The sequence below is a fragment of the Tyto alba genome, unplaced genomic scaffold (genome assembly GCF_018691265.1).
Source record: "Tyto alba isolate M040663 unplaced genomic scaffold, T.alba_DEE_v4.0 Super-Scaffold_14, whole genome shotgun sequence".
Lineage (NCBI taxonomy): Eukaryota > Metazoa > Chordata > Aves > Strigiformes > Tytonidae > Tyto > Tyto alba.
The window spans coordinates 60,234,264-60,250,269 of NW_024881276.1; the positions used below are offsets into that span (position 1 = coordinate 60,234,264).

Genomic DNA, 16,006 nt, shown 5'->3' on the forward strand with positions numbered 1-16,006 from the left:
AACCTTCCCCCTGTTCATCCCCCGCCCCCAGTTTAGCATCATACATTCCTCCTACATGAGAACTGGGGACCTTCTGTGCTGCTGCCAAACAGACCACGTGAGCACAGGTGGAGGAGGAAGGCTAAGCACATGCTTTCCTTTCCTTAGCATGCCCCTGACCTGGGCATTGCACGGAGAGGCAACTGCACTGGCAGACAGAGCACCACTGAGGGAGGACTGTGTTCCCGGTCTGCACGCCTGGCATCGCTGTAACTTGCTCTCCATATCCTGCAGCACACAGCAGCAGTCACAGGCTTCACAAACTAAAGCAGCTGAGGGTCATGAAATCTTATGGGGTGAGTGGGAGGGTAGAAGGTAGAATTCTGCTGGAAGCTGAGCACCTATGGCTTTGATTTTAGCTGATGCTGAATCCAACAGTCCTATCAGTATAAGTAGGAAAATAAAATTCTACTTCTCCAGTGTACAAAAGCACACTGGCTGCTTGTACGTGCTCATAGTCTAGTTAGTCCCTTGGAGAGATCCAGAACTACCACATTTCAATACCAACAGACTCAGCTGAGGGTTGCAGAAAGGACAAAGTAGTGAAGAATTTTTGGTTGTATCAACGTGTCATCAGAATACAGTCAAAAATGCTGTTCGAGAATAGGGAGTTTATGTCATGATAGTCACTTAGCAAAGTGTCAGATGTAAATGCCCTTACCATTGCCAGCTCCAAACGTACCGTGTGACTGCATTGAGATCTACACCTCCTCTGCTGGTACAGCTCAGCTGGTTACATCCCAAGGTGAAAGACTGGTTACCAAGAGAGCTGGGAGAGGCAAGGTGAAATTTTTCCCACCCTAGAAGTGTACAACAGCATTTCCTCACTCAGCCAGGCCCATTCACACATCACTCACCATTTCAGGCACACAAAGCAATGCCAAACACAAACTAAGAGGAATGTTTTGTAAGGACACTCTCTGAGTATGAACGGGGAAAACATAGGGCTATTTATCAACTCAAGTACTGTTGCATCATTCTTGTAAGGTAGGGAAGCAGAGGAGTTGAGATGAGGAATTGAGAGGACAAACTGGAGTGGTCACAGAGGTTGAGTCTAGTCTTCCAGACTGCGAAATGCATTCTGCATATCCTCAAACAGCTGAGCATAGTCCGCCTTGATTTTTGTTTCACCATCTTTGACAGGATCCTGAAAGACAACACAGCAAATGAATAGATCCATCAGGAAAAGCCTTGGGTACTTAAAACCCTGCTTTGTCAGCGCTGTAATTTCTCAGCCTCAGGATTAACACTTGCTAACTGCAGAGCAGGCATTATAGCTTCACCTCCGCCTCCTGTCTGTCTCAGGAACACCCACAAGGTTTAAACCTCACCCTCTTTCCACATTCAGTGAGCAGGCAGAATGGATACTGGACAGAGAATTTTTTTTTTTTCATGAGCAGTGCTTTATTGAGAAGCAACTGATTTGGAGAGGATTCAAGAATACTGAGGGTCTTAGTTAATGCTGTGTGACTCAAGAGCTGCAGTAATTAATACCAGCTCCTATCCCCAAACCAAACAGAGTAAGGATCTTTGTGACTCAGAAAGGCTCTGCCATACCTCTTGGGGTGCACCCCCTGTAAGTGCAAGAGTTACTTTGCCATCAGTCAGAGGTCTCTGTTCCAATTAAAATCTTACTGTGCAATTATAAGCAAGCTCCAAGACATCTTTGTACAGCTTTGTTTTCTCAGAATACTTTTCATGAAAGACAAGGACAAAAAAAAAAAATAAAATCTAGCAATCAGCTTTGCTCTGAGGCTGCAAGGCCTTTCCTGCAAGAAGCATTAACTGCCAGGCTGTGAAGTCTGCTCAATGTCTTCACTATTCCCCTCTCAGCTCTGCGTTCCTCTGGGTCAGTGCAGGTTGTGGGAAGCAGAGGACTTCCATGTGTGGATGCACTACTTCTTCATTGTCTCTCCAAAGCACGCAGACCACAGGATGCAGGACATTTAAATTTTCACACCTTTTAGACTGTTACCCAGGAAATCTAATTTTCCTTTCATAATTATTACTGTATTAAGAGGGCTGGCTCAACCTAACATGTATTCACCCCCTAGATTCCCTTTTTCAGTCATGCTGTCCACCAGTCTGCTGCGTGCCAGATGTCTTCTGGTGGCCAGGGTTTGTACAAAGTGTATTATTTCCCCTATCTCTATATAATCACCTCTCAAAGAAGCTCATGTCTCCAAGCGTATCTTACATTCTTGATGCTTTGAGAATATATACCAGGGATCTGCTTACTGCAGAAACAAGCCAGTACCCTGCAGGAACAGAATGCACTGGCATACCAGAACACTTAATTTTAAACATAATTTTATCTTACGGTACTTGTTCTCGAAAGATTTGCAATGTTTATTTATAACAGTTGTAACAGAGTAAGTGTTACACTTCAGAGAATATTTCTTAACTATTTTAACATCAGCCAGCATCACAGGTTACTGTCCTACCCGTGACTGCCACACCAGCATGCTCTGGATGAGTTTTAGGAAAGCTATACCCTAAAAAGATTGCTACTGAAGTTACCCAGGGCAGGTGCTCCAAGCCCCTTGTTTTCTCTTCAGCCCACGCTGAAGTTACTCCTCGCTTCCTCTTCTCCTAATTACCTGCCTTGGGTCCCGAAGCCAAACACAGGGTGCATCACACATTACTGCAGGAGACTAGCATTTCTTTCCTTAAGTTCTGTTTAAAATTGCTCAACCAGCATTTCTATCGTTCACTTTTTAGCGCATTCCTGGATTTAATCTTTAGGCTGCTTTTGCCTGCTAGCAGTCTCCTTAGAACACGTTATAACTTTTTACAGAATTTTATCACAAAACCCTCAAAACAAACAGGAAAGGTGCATGTACTATTACTATGAATATGTGTAACACAAAAGAGGCTACTGAAGGTGAGGTTGCCAAGGCTCTGCAGCCTGCACCACCCGACTAGATTTCTCTACTGACCATTCCTGTGCTCACAAACTAAAACCAGTTCTTCAGTGTATTCAAAATGATTGCAAAAAGTCTCTGTTCATAGACCTTTATCTAAGGCAACTGATGACCACCTTTGGGTAACAGTCTCTCAGAGGCACTGGCAGCTCACAAAAAGCAGTGCTACCACTGTGCCTTACAAACATACCTTGAACTTCATGGAGGTAAGTCTGTAGAGGATTTCACTCATGTTCTCTCGGATGATGGACCACGTGATCTTATTGTCACTCTGGGCTGTGGTTTCTACAGCACGGCGTGCCATGTCATAAAATGCAATCATATTGGAAAGCATTCCCACTGTTTTATAGAAAGGGCAGAACCTGATGGAACAGAAGAGGATCTGTCAGGCATCCTGGAACAGTTAACAGGACTAGCATCTGCTCCTGCCTTCACAACAAGTGTGAATTCTCACCTGAGAGAAAGAGCGCTAGCCTCCTTTACTCCAGGTATTTTTAATACATACTGTCAAAGGAGACACACTGCCTCCAACTGGCCCCACATTTTTCAACGGGCAAACTGTAGCCTAGGATAACCAGCCTGAAGTGAGATTTCTGAAGCGGCACCCAAGCACTGGGCAAAACAGAAGAGAACAGGAACCTCTGCTGTACAAGTCTCACATTTCAATCTGTGCCAAAGCTAACAAGAAAGGGAAAGCACCGGAGCAGCCAATGGAATTCCTCTATCCTGTTTTGTCCATCATGGGAGCAGGCTCTCTCCAAGCATCCTGGGATGACCTGACAGCTCTGCAAGTTTCTTTGCTCACAGGAAAGGGAGCGTTTCTAAGACAAGAGCAATCCACACACAAAAAGCACCATGTGGCACTGCTTTTAACGGTAAGATGACTGCCATGGAAGGTATATCATTATTATTTATACACTACATCATGCTACTTCCTTACTGCATACAAGCATAGCCACCCTAGTAACCTAATCAAAGGTACACACCATTACAGAATGACATACATCTAAAGTTTTAGTGATGAAGCATTCAAGAGCTCCTGATCTACCTGGGCTGGAGAGTGAGATGAAGTACAGGCTGTTAAAATACAATAGCATGGAAAGAAGCAAAGCAGACAGGGATAATAAGCACTGCACTTGGGAAAAGATCCAGTAAATTTTTCTGATGGATCAGACTTACTCAAGAATTATGCAACAGTAACTGAAAGCAGATTCTTGCAGTCCCCCATGCATTGCTAGAATAAACAGGAAGACTTTGGGTGTTGACTGTGAAAATACAGTGGTCCTCCTCTCCTAAAGAGGACATGCTATTGCAGAAATACTGGCTAAATGAACAACAGACGAGGGCCTGAGAAACTCGAAGGGTGTGATTGTATTCAGAAAAGGCCTGCATGCCTTGGGTAAGACAACGTGAATACACTGTTCGATGGCCTCCCCAAGCACAGTTCTTTATCTGTTTATGGTGAGTGAAATTATTTTCTGCACTGATCCATTTCCAAATAAAATAGCTGTGTAAATCCAGACTCCACAGGACCAAGAGGGCACAGCGGCCAGTCAGATCTCACCTGTCATAAGGCGTATAACCGTTCTGTTGCAAGAAGTCGTCTTTTATCAGCTTGGCAACCTCCAAGGTAATTTTATCTGTTTCTGCCAAGGAAGCCTAGAAAAGCAAGGTATGCTGTTAGTTTAGTACTCAAGTCCACGAAGACATGGTATGTCCTGGCCAAGAACTGTTATGTTTCAGTACCTGTTTTCTTTCCACTCTCTTAAGACGGCTTCCAGCAGAATTCTGTCTTTTGGATATTTCTCACTCCCTGCTATAGAACAACCAGTTTAACTGATTGCCAAATTAAGATGGGCCAAGCAGTCAATAAGTGTACTTTAAGTCTATCTGATGACAAGCAATGGAAAGGAAGTTTCCTTTACGATAAAGGAAAAGCCACCAGGCACTGAAAACGCACATGGCTCTGCTATTAAGGTACACTGAAACATCACCTTCCTACATAAAGAGGTAAATTCATTTTTACCTCCCTCAATACTTATGCCCATGGAAGAAAAACTCTATCTCTGCACACTACATTATAAATAATCTTAAGGATTTGATACTAGCCTCCACAGCTACCAACGGGCTTTCCCTGTCTGGCATTTAAGAAAAGTAAAGGAGTTGACAACAGTGCCTGTCATATTCTCCAGGACAGCCACAACCCTGCTGCACGCTGCTGCTGTTGGCACCACACGTCTTCTCTACCTTCACTGTCCTTCTGCTAAAGGGGGCAGACTGAGTTTTAAGTACCCCAGCTTGCTTTCTAGGCATGAAGTTTGGACCTTTTTTTCACAAGGAGACTAACAGGATTCAGAGCTAAAAAGAAAATAATATATCTGATTGTTTTCCACAATCCCCCCTCCCTTTCTAAAGATTTGTTGCAGTTGTTAGCCAAGCCCAGAATGAAAGAAACCGTTAAAGGTAACATCTTTGAGAACAAGATCACCAGTTCCGGTATGTCTATCATGTGAATAATGCCTGGTTACAAGCACTGGCTTATCAATATCCCTTCCACACCCAGGAACTGATTCTACCCTGCTCTGCAAGCTAGTCTTTTAGGACATGGTTTTGTAAACAGAAAACTGCAGAAGGCTCTAAGATCACATTTCATTTTCTTTTAAGACATGTCTAGAGAAGAAAGCTGTGCTAGGCAAGATCTGGTGAAAGGCCTCATCTCGGTTGGACTAGAACATCACTGAAGAGGGAGAGCACCAGGCACAAGCTTCCTCAAAGTAAATACGTGTTACTACACACTACTACCACCCTGTAAATCAGCATAGCTCATCCAATTATCACGGGATTGAATTACTGTCAAGTATGTGCTAGGCACCTGTCAGTTATCATATTTACAGTGCTAAGCTGAAACACAGAATTTTCACTGGGCCCATTTTGAGAGCGCTCAAGGGAAATTTTCCTGTCCAAGTTCAGCTTCCTCTCCAAAACAGTGAGGTGAATGAAGGAAATTAAAGAATGCCTGTAAAATGGAGCCATATGTCACGTTGCAAGTTTCCACAGAGAAACTAGGTAATCATCACTTTTTAGAAAAAGCAGACATCACTACTGCTTCTACAGGCCAGCTTGTAAATGCCAACACCTCTGTTCTGTGGCTGGCAACGTGGTTTCTAATAAATTGTAACCCTTCAAATGACTTCAACGGTAAAGTTCAGTTTGCATCATTTCTCTTACAAAGACTACTACCAATGGAGAACTATTGTAAGTTGCAGCAAAGGGCATTTCAGCAGGTCTGGAACAATGAAGCAAGTGAAGTTTCTTAACTTCAGCATTAGATGTCCTACGATCTAATTTACACGAGAAAAGTAGCATCAAGCCAAGGTTTATCAAATCTAGAGAAGTATTTGTCATTACAAGTCAAACAACATGTAACAAAGTTGGAATAAAGCACAACTAAGGGCAGGAGAGTCTGACATCTCCCAGTGACCATTTGCCTCTTCTGCACAATGAAAGACCCATCAAGTCTGGTCCAAGACATGGTTAAAAGCCTGCACTAGCAGTAAGGAAACGGAGGATGGCTCGACACTGTATTTCCTCAGAGCTAGTCACTTACCTTCCCCACAAGCTGCACAATCTCTGCAAGGTCCTCTTCCTCCTGTAGAATCTCTTTGGCCTTTGTCCTGAGAGGGACAAACTCTGTAAAATGCTTGTCATAGTACTCATCCAGGGCACGTGTGTATTTGCTGTAACTGATCAGCCAGTTGACAGAGGGAAAGTGCTTGCGTTGTGCCAGCTTCTTATCCAGGCCCCAGAAAACCTGTCAGAAGCCAGAAAGATCAACCAGTGTTCCAAATCAAAAACTAAACAAAATCATTGCAGGCAATAAAATAAAAAAAACAAAACAAAACAAAACACCCACCAAACAACACAAACCAATACAGAAAACAAGTTTGAGCAAATGAAATGTGGCAAAGGCTATCACAAATGAAAGCCTGATAGAGAAAAAGAAAGCCTTCCTTATGTTAATTTAACTATAGCAGTGACTGTAAAATACACCTCTCAAAAAATGATGCATCTTTTAAGCTGAGTTCAGACTTACTCAACTCCTCATGAGGGAGAAGTCAGCTGTAACAAAGACACTGTCAATACATGAGTCTAACTGGAGACCTATTAGATGTAACTCCTTTTCCCAAAACAGGGATGCAATCAGTTCCAAGCCATTCTTCTCCCAGTCAGCTGTTCTGAGGATTTTTTTGTGGTTTCAATGCACCTATTAAGAGTGGTTCAACTTTCCTCCTCAGCTGAGCGCAGCCACATTTGAAGTGCAGCTCAATGGGCAGCAATCAGGAAGCACATGGATATTCCTGAGGAGTCAGCATTGCAAGGAACTGCGACCTTCGCTCCCTCTTCCAAAGGGATCTCAAACACCTCAGTTCAGAGACCATCTCAGAAGGAACATTTTCCAAAGCACCCTACGAAGCTCCCTGTGTCAAATCAAAGCTCTCATACCCCAGCCACTGGCACAAGTGCACTGAAATACAGTCATTTCAAGTCAAAGAAAGTAGACAGAAGGGCTGCAATGTCATGCGACATACCTGAACAATGCCCAGTGTAGCAGATGTGACAGGATCAGAGAAATCACCACCTGGGGGAGAGACACTGAGCAGGAAGAGATAAGGAAAAGTTATCAGTTGCTTTCACAGTTAAACCGAAGTACCAAACATATGACTGCACAGCTCAGTGATCACAGAAAGCAAAAGCCAACATGATATCGAGTAACAGAGTGCAAGCTTCCACTGCAGAAAGTGTTTGATGAATAACCACACAGGTGTAATATCAAGCATACCATGAAATGTAGTCATATCAGTGACTGATTGACAGTATTAAGGTATGATTTCAGTCACTTTAGCTCCAAGTAGTAGCTTCAGCTTGGATTATCAAACCTACCTCAACTGAAACAGATTCAGCAAGTGTGCTGATAGGACACCATGAAACACAGTGCAATGATTACAGAAAAAAATAACCCATTTTGACATTATTTCAGATATTCACCTATACAGTTACCACTTCATTTGGGCTTGACACCTTAACACATGCCTTCCCAGAGATTAAAAGAAGAAAAAATAATCTTCCAGCCTCAAAATCATGATACATTTATGTATGTACGTGTGGACAGCAGAACCAAGCAGAGCAAAGAATGGACTCTAGGTGTTCCTGCAGATGCTAGAGGCTCTCCTGAAAACACGTGGGTGGAAAAATCACTTTTCCCACAGTATGATATACAAAGCAATATAGCCTAGAAAAATATCTGGGGATCACATGCTTTTCACAGCCCATCACAGCTTGAGACATGCTGCTCAATGTAGTTCTTCTCTAATCGAGAGCATTACAATTTGTTATGCCCCCAAAGTGCACACACTGCTGCTCTAACTGCCCCTTCTTTCCTGCTCTAAGCATGGCTTGACATACTTTTCAGTGACAGCTCTAATGACATTCTTCCCCGAGCCATTTGCTCCGATTGCTGCAAGTGAGTGCGATTCCACACCTCACAGAACCACCTGTCCACATTAATTCTTTCTGCTCCCACGCACAACTTAGCAGCAGTTCTGGGTGAACAGAGACTAAATATCTACCTACTCATTCACGTATTTTTAGTTTTGCAGCTGCACAGAGCAACAAGAGACCTTCTTGTCTGAAAACCAGGTACTTTGACATACAAAAACAGAGGAAGAACTGCAGCCAATGCAAAGCAAAGAAATGCAACACTCACGCTCCAACGATGCTGACGCTGCCTTCCCTCTCAGGATTTCCCAGACACTTCACTCTGCCAGCTCGCTCATAGAAAGAGGCTAGACGGGCACCAAGGTAGGCTGGATAACCACTGTCTGGAAACACCAACACACAGAAATTGAATCAAAGGCTCCGAGTTTAAAGGATGCATTTACAAGGCTAGACTGAGAAAAGACTGCTCACCAGCTGGCATTTCAGCCAGTCGCCCTGAAATTTCTCTGAGGGCCTCAGCCCATCGGGAAGTAGAGTCAGCCATCATACTGACATGGTACCCCATGTCCCGGAAATACTCAGACAAGGTGATTCCTACAACAAAGAAAACAGCGTGCTGCAAAATACAGTTCAGAAAGGAATTCTATGCTTGTATGTTGTCACCAAGATGCAAACAAGCTAAATAATTTAAGTTTACATTTTGATGGAAACACACTGAAAGTTATTCTTTCTTCTCACTAGATCATGTCCTTGCTGTCTTTTTTGTTTGTTTGTTTATTGCTTCTCACTCTCCACATTTTTGCTTACGAACCACTCTGGCTTATCTTACATTCCTTTGTATTTCTTTGAAGAGACACGGCAATGTCACCAATGCTACACTCTGCCTCACTGAAACTATGAACAAAGTCTCTTCTTTCTGTTAAGTATCATCTCCCTCCCTTTCAAACTAGCAGAATACAAGAGTAAGAAAAGGTCATGTTTTATCTTAATCATCTGACAACTTTTCATAAAAAATATTTAAAAAAAAACCCAAAACTCTGAGGCTGAAAAGTAAAGAAGATTAGCCTGCCAACTCAGAGAGTACTATTCCTGCCCACTAAGTGGCTGTACCTGTTAGCAAAAAGCTATTCACAAACAAAAGCTTATGTAATTAACACATGGAGAAAAATTACATGAGAGCTGATGCAGTAAGTTCACATTATAGGCAAAATTTACTCAATATTCAGAAATCAATTATATACAAGCAAGCCAAATTCAATTCAGATACTAGGACTTTGTGCAGCCAAGGCCCAAAAGGGTTGACTTCTGAAACTAAGCAGGCTTCTTGGTACCGACCATCTCAGAAGCTGAAAATACTAGAGCATGATGGCTTGCTCTACACACACAGCCTTTTCCAGCCTCCTGTAAATCTTACCAGTATAGATAGAGGCTTCTCTGGCAGCCACAGGCATGTTGGAGGTATTTGCCACCAGAGCTGTTCTCTTCATGATGCTTTCTACCTTGCCATCAACTTCCATTGTTAACTAAAATACAAGAAAATAGAAGAATTAAAAGGTAACAGTAGCAAGTTTTTTTGTTCTTTTTGTTTGTTTGTTTTTGTGGGGTTGTTTTCTTGTTTTGTTAGTTGTTGTTTGTTTGTTTTTTTTTACTGTATTACTGGCCTTGTATCGGGATACTCTCCTCACAGCTATTCTACCAAGAGCGGGGAGTAGATTCTAGATTTCAGGATACTATGCTGGTTTACCTTCCAGACTGCACACAGCTTAACTCTTCAACATACATGCCCTCAGCCTCATTTCATTTTTTCTGCAACTGGCAAATCCCTATTGAGCCCATTCAAATGACTAATGACAAATCCTCTGCATCAGGTAGTACATTATCCTTACTCAGCTTACTAGGCTGGAAGAGCCAAAAATCTTGGCCTCCTGTCATAAGCCCATTAGGAATCCAAGAGCTTTTTTCCCCACCTACACCCATCTGAGCTTGTCTTTGACAACTGGACATAAAACCACATACATAACCCGGGTGAAGCCTCACAAGCACCTGAGCAACAGAATGTATATCCTGACATTTGTGTAGAATTCTCCTTATGAATATCCTGGGGTTTACCTTTTTCATGGCCACCTCAGCTTGACTTTCTCATCTTGTAATCAATCAACACACTCAAGCCTTTTACCCCTTATTTCTGACTGGAGTTTCAACCTAACAGTTCAGACTGTCTAGCTGCTTTCCCATATTTTACAGAAGACTGTGCCACAACTAATTCATTGACATAAAACAATAGGTAGAAGGATGGGTAAACTTGTTGCTTTTTTTTTATAGCAAGCATTTTCTACTTCCTTCAGAAGGTATTCTACAGTCTAACATGTCAAACTAATATGTGGAAACTGTCTGGATCACCACCCTGCACCCTGTCAATAAAGATGCTGTATTTGCTATGCATGGTTAAGTTAGAAAAGTAAGAGACACTACCAGTGAAAGGTAAGATGCTAATAACTGTGCTAAACTACACCCTAGCATTCATTTTGGCTTTATTTTAAGTAAGTTAGAAGGTACACCCAAAAACTGGTCCAGATGTTTATTGAGGAGCCAATGAAAACATTCTTGAACGAGCCAAAAGGGATTTCTGCTACTACAGCCAGAACTTACAGCAAGATCATTTCAAGTCACTCTACCAATATCATATTTTGTTCAGTTACAATACCAGTGCAACAGCAAGTCCTTCCCAAGAAGGTTTACTCTCCATGAATTGACCATACTAACCTCAGGGAAATCTCTCAGTACTTCAGACATTTCATTTCCTCGTTCTCCACAGCCTACATAGATGATGACATCGCTGTTGGAGTATTTTGAGAGAGACTGTGAGATCACAGTCTTTCCACAACCAAATGCCCCAGGAATCGCTGTCGTACCCCCTTGTACACACCTGAGTAAAGAAAAAGGACTCTGATTTGCAAGGAACTTAAAAACAGCTCCCCCCCATCTTAGATTATATTCTCCAATAAAACTCCCTAATTAAAAGTAGAGCAATGGGAGTCACATTCAGTGAGAAGCACAGAGGTATTTCACTTAACCAAAAGACTGAGGGAACGAGCTATCCTTTTCTTCTACTGCCCTTGAAACACATGAGTTATGCTGGTACAACAGGTACACTTTCAGGCTTGAAACACTGCAATTTTCACAGCTGGAAGCACTGATGGAATGCAAATGCTAAGAAAAGAACAACTGTACTTAGCTGTGCATTCTAAGAATACGCAGCACAGTATTTTAGAACCCAAATTACTGAATTCAGTGTCTTGGAAGTTAGCTGTCTGAATGAGCATTTTGTGTTACGGTTAAGTGCAACAGTTTTCATAAGTGGCAACTGCAAAATCACTGGGAACTATATATCCTCAGGACCATGGAAAGAGATGCTACGTATGTGTTCAAATGGAGATATCAAGCCTAAAAGTTCTAGCCTTTCTGTAGATTTGGCATGATTACGTTACATTTATGCTTATCCATTCTTTTCTAGATTAATGTACTCGAACTATCTTGTTAAACTTATCTTCTTTCTCCCACTAGTAGGTTCTCCTGCCAAATATAGAAATATGAGGAATTCAGCTAAATATTTTTTGAGATTAGGCTGTGATATGTAATGAAATTTTGGGGTCTGTTTGCCCATAAAAAAAAAAAAAAAATTAAGGTCTCCTTCCTCAGCTTCCCCCGCAAAAGAGAGATTTCTTACATAGTAGAGAATAAAAGGTAGTACTTACGGGAAGAGGGCATCCAGGACCCGTTGGCCAGTTAATAAAGGATGATTGGCTGGTAACTTCTCAGTAACAGGACGGACTTGACGTACAGGCCAGACCTGGACCATAGTGAACTTCTCCTTCACACCTTCAAACTCCAGCTCTAAGACAACATCCTAACAGACAGCACCAGACATCTGAAGTAAGCAAACAGCTGCATACCAAACCAGCACACAAAAATCTCAATTACTCTGAACATCTATATTTTTTATACCACCACAGATCTCTCAGAACCTAAACATGCTATCATCCCCTCCTGAGGGAAGGCTCTTTCCCTTATTTACAGTGCTACTGTGGAAAAAAAAAGTACAAGATGAAGCTTCAATGAAAAATGTGCTTTTGAAGAGCAACTGAATTTCACATATTCATAAGATACTATAGATCCCTATAGAGGTCAGCAAACATGGACTACTGAAGTGCCATTGGGAAGCCATATAGATAGAAAGTAAGTGCCCAAGATAATCATGCAATCCCTGCAGGCAGGGTAGCTGAAGCAATCATTAACTCAGACGTCTTGTTGCATGAAACACTTTCCAGTTGGCATAACAGAAAGAGTACATCAACCTTATGAAAGGGACATGGAATATACCAGCAACTGCTGCTTAGGAGACTTACTGAAGCATCATAGTTTCCTGGCGGAGCAATGTATGTAACTGTACCCCTGTTCCGTGGAGGCAGCATGATTTTGTGTTTGATAAGGGAGTTTTCATTTACCACACCATAAATATCTCCACCAGTGATGTGGCTGCCAACCTAAAATCAGAACAGGTCTATTAGTCATAAGTGAGAACTCCAGTTTTAAAAAAGAACCTTGACAAAGAACTCTAGAAAATAACTGTAGCTATTAAGTCTAGCACTGTGATTACTCCCTTTATAAAGGCATTGTTACAGCACAGTAGCCCATTTACATAACTCATTACACTAACTGCACGTTGCAAGCAACACTATCTGGGTTCAGGCGCCTTTCAAGGCTCAGACAGTAGCAATTACTGACTGATACAAGGAATTTCCTCATTTCTTTTATACCTCTTAGCTTAATGTGTTAAGTAAAGAAAGGATAGCAGGGTTGGAAAAAAGATGCTGCCAAGGGCTAAAGCCATGACATTTTCCAGCTCTAAGGCTATCTTCACCATTAGTGAAATCTGTCCTGCAGTCATTCTTGCTCCTGCTAATGTTTAGTGCAATTCCACTAGTTTCTTTACAGTTTTGCAAATACATCAAAACTTTGCAAGTTTCTCATATGCAGCAGCAACACACAAGACGTCACATCAAGTAAGTTATGGTGATCCCCATCCAACCTCATACATCACTACTGTCTCCTAGCACACCTTTTCACAAACTGCAATACTGTGTAAACCGTAGTTCCCAGCCTTGGCACTCTGCTCCGGCCCTAAGCCCTGGGGGTAGAGGAGCAAGAAGACAAACAGGCTTGTCATAACCTACCCGCAGATTTTTGGAAGGCATGAAGTCCCATTTGACATCTCTGCTCAAAGCTGACACGTTGACACCTCTAGGGATATAGATACTTTTGGTCAGAGTGCTGATGTCCGAGAGAGGCCTCTGGATACCATCAAAAATAGCTCCCATAATGCCAGGCCCTAGCTCCACTGACAGGGGTTTGCCAGTGCGGAGTACAGGATCTCCTACAGAGACACCAGCTAAAAATTTGCTGAGGAAAAGTTAATCCAGAGAATGGGAAAGAAACAGGGCAGAAGGCAACACATTCACAACATCATATTCTTAAAACCAGCTTTCTGACTTCAAGGTAATATTTTTATTGCTTATATTACATAGAATCACAGAATAGTTTGGGTTGGAAGGGACCTTAAAGATCATCCAGTTCCAGCCCCCCTGCCCCGGGCAGGGCCCCCTTCCCCCAGCCCAGGGGGCTCCCAGCCCCGTCCAACCTGGCCTTGAACCCTTCCAGGGAGGGGGCAGCCACAGCTGCTCTGGGCACCCTGGGCCAGCGCCTCACCCCCCAAACAGGGAGGAATTTCTTCTTTATATCTGATCTAAATCTACCCTCTTTCAGTTTAAACCCGTTACCTCTCATCCTATCCATACGCTCCCAAATAAATAGTCCCTCCCCACCTTTCCTGTAGCCCCCTTTAAGCACTGGAAGGCTGCCATAAGGTCTCCCTGGAGCCTTCTCTTCTCCAGGCTGAACAACGCAAACTCTCTCAGCCTGGCCTCACATCATCATTTGAGAAGCGTGTAGGTTTTGTACTAAACTCAAGCTGAAAATGTTAAAGCAACAAAGTTTCTAATTCTCCAGAGAAGCAAAGTAGGGGTAAATATTCTGCTTTATGATCATTAGTTCAACTGTATGGATGAGTTTACTGGAGTGCCAGGCAGCAGTACGACAAAATGTCAGACATTTCTTAAATCTTCAGACCTAGAAAACAGGTTTGATTGTCTCAGTCAGGCAATGTTATGAAATATGTAATTTTTTGCCTCAGAATTTGTTAGAGAGCACAACCGTTTTGACCTTGAGCCTTGCACAGTCTTTTTGACAGCATTCTAATTTTTAAAGGCAGTTTGTCCAAGACCAGGATTATTTCCCTCCTCTCTGATATCAGGTTGTCCAGTCTATGCACTAAGCTCCAAAGATGCATCATGGACTTCTCTGCAAAGGGCCAGCAGTTTGGCAAAATGCCCTGCTAGAATACAAAAGAAAACCCCAAAACCATATGCAAGACTCAAGAGATTAAATGCAAGTTGATTTCAGTGAGCCCTACGACAGAGCCTGTGACATCAGGAACCTAAAAGTAAACTATACTCAAACTTGTTCCATGTACTGATGGAAGGCTACTAGATATTACAATGATGATGCCATCTAAACCGATAAATTATTAGGTACAGACTGGAGCTAGTCACCAGTTTACCACCCAGCTCCTCAAAAGAAAGATTTTTTTCCTAGCCTCTATGGATACACAGAGCCAGCTCTTAAGTTTAAAAGAATAAGGAAGAAAAAGAAGGTCTGGCCTCAAGTTTTATGACTTCTTTTCTGACATTCTCTCATGTATGTGTAATAGAAAGTACATTCTAAGTTAACTAGATTTTAGAATACATGTTGCGTCCTAGCTGGACCGAGATTCTGTAAGCACACTGCAGAAGCAAAGATGTAATCTTACATCTGGCAAAATACTCTGCCCAGAAGAAGGCATCTTGCCCACTTCACATTTCCTGTTTAAGTGTTGTACAAGCATAGTTTTTAAAAGCAAAGAAAAAAATGCAAAAAATATGACTGGTAGTTTTACCAGTTATGGCTGACATTTATCAAACAGCTTCTTCAACAAAGCTGTAAGATTAAAGTTAAATTCTAAGGTACACATTATTTGACTTCCTTTAAGATCCCAAAAAAGTCTCCTCGGTACACAGCCAAGCAAGGTAAGATCTACCTCAAAACCATCAGAATTTACAAAAGACATGCTGAACAGATGTCCCGCTGGCACCAGAAGTAGCAAGTGCTTGTCTCAGTCAGCTATGTTTATCGTCTTCACCCTAGTCACCACCCTGTTCAGGACTATGTAGTCTGGCAGGCCCAAAGGGATCAGTGAAAAGGATACACGTTTCTTCATACACCTGGACAGTTGCCAAATCACCTTCCAGTCGGATAATCTCCCCCACCAGTTCGCTGTGGCCTACTCGTACCAGCTCATACATAGCAGCACCGGCCATGTTGCACGCCGTGACCACTGTAAAAGACAGGCACATTGGTGAACATTTTTCCTGTAGGTCAGGAAATTTACTCGT

The 16,006-nt window shown here is 42.4% G+C and overlaps 1 protein-coding gene across 3 annotated transcripts in view; it reads right to left on the bottom strand.

The window, feature by feature from the left end:
• Positions 1 to 942: 942 nt before the first annotated feature.
• The window catches only part of ATP6V1A (ATPase H+ transporting V1 subunit A), a 29,363-nt gene continuing 14,299 nt past the window's right edge, over positions 943 to 16,006 (bottom strand). For all 3 annotated transcript variants that reach the window (XM_042788207.1, XM_009975423.3, XM_032995607.2), the window contains exons 3-15: positions 15,820 to 15,948; positions 13,694 to 13,908; positions 12,866 to 13,003; positions 12,215 to 12,366; positions 11,223 to 11,385; positions 9,874 to 9,982; positions 8,931 to 9,053; positions 8,728 to 8,842; positions 7,553 to 7,616; positions 6,571 to 6,774; positions 4,528 to 4,622; positions 3,154 to 3,325; positions 943 to 1,186 (exon numbers count right to left, since the gene is read on the bottom strand). In XM_042788207.1, coding sequence (XP_042644141.1) covers positions 1,094 to 1,186; positions 3,154 to 3,325; positions 4,528 to 4,622; positions 6,571 to 6,774; positions 7,553 to 7,616; positions 8,728 to 8,842; positions 8,931 to 9,053; positions 9,874 to 9,982; positions 11,223 to 11,385; positions 12,215 to 12,366; positions 12,866 to 13,003; positions 13,694 to 13,908; positions 15,820 to 15,948 — 1,772 coding nt within the window. In that variant the 3' untranslated portion in view covers positions 943 to 1,093. The remainder of the gene's footprint in view (positions 1,187 to 3,153; positions 3,326 to 4,527; positions 4,623 to 6,570; positions 6,775 to 7,552; positions 7,617 to 8,727; positions 8,843 to 8,930; positions 9,054 to 9,873; positions 9,983 to 11,222; positions 11,386 to 12,214; positions 12,367 to 12,865; positions 13,004 to 13,693; positions 13,909 to 15,819; positions 15,949 to 16,006) is intronic.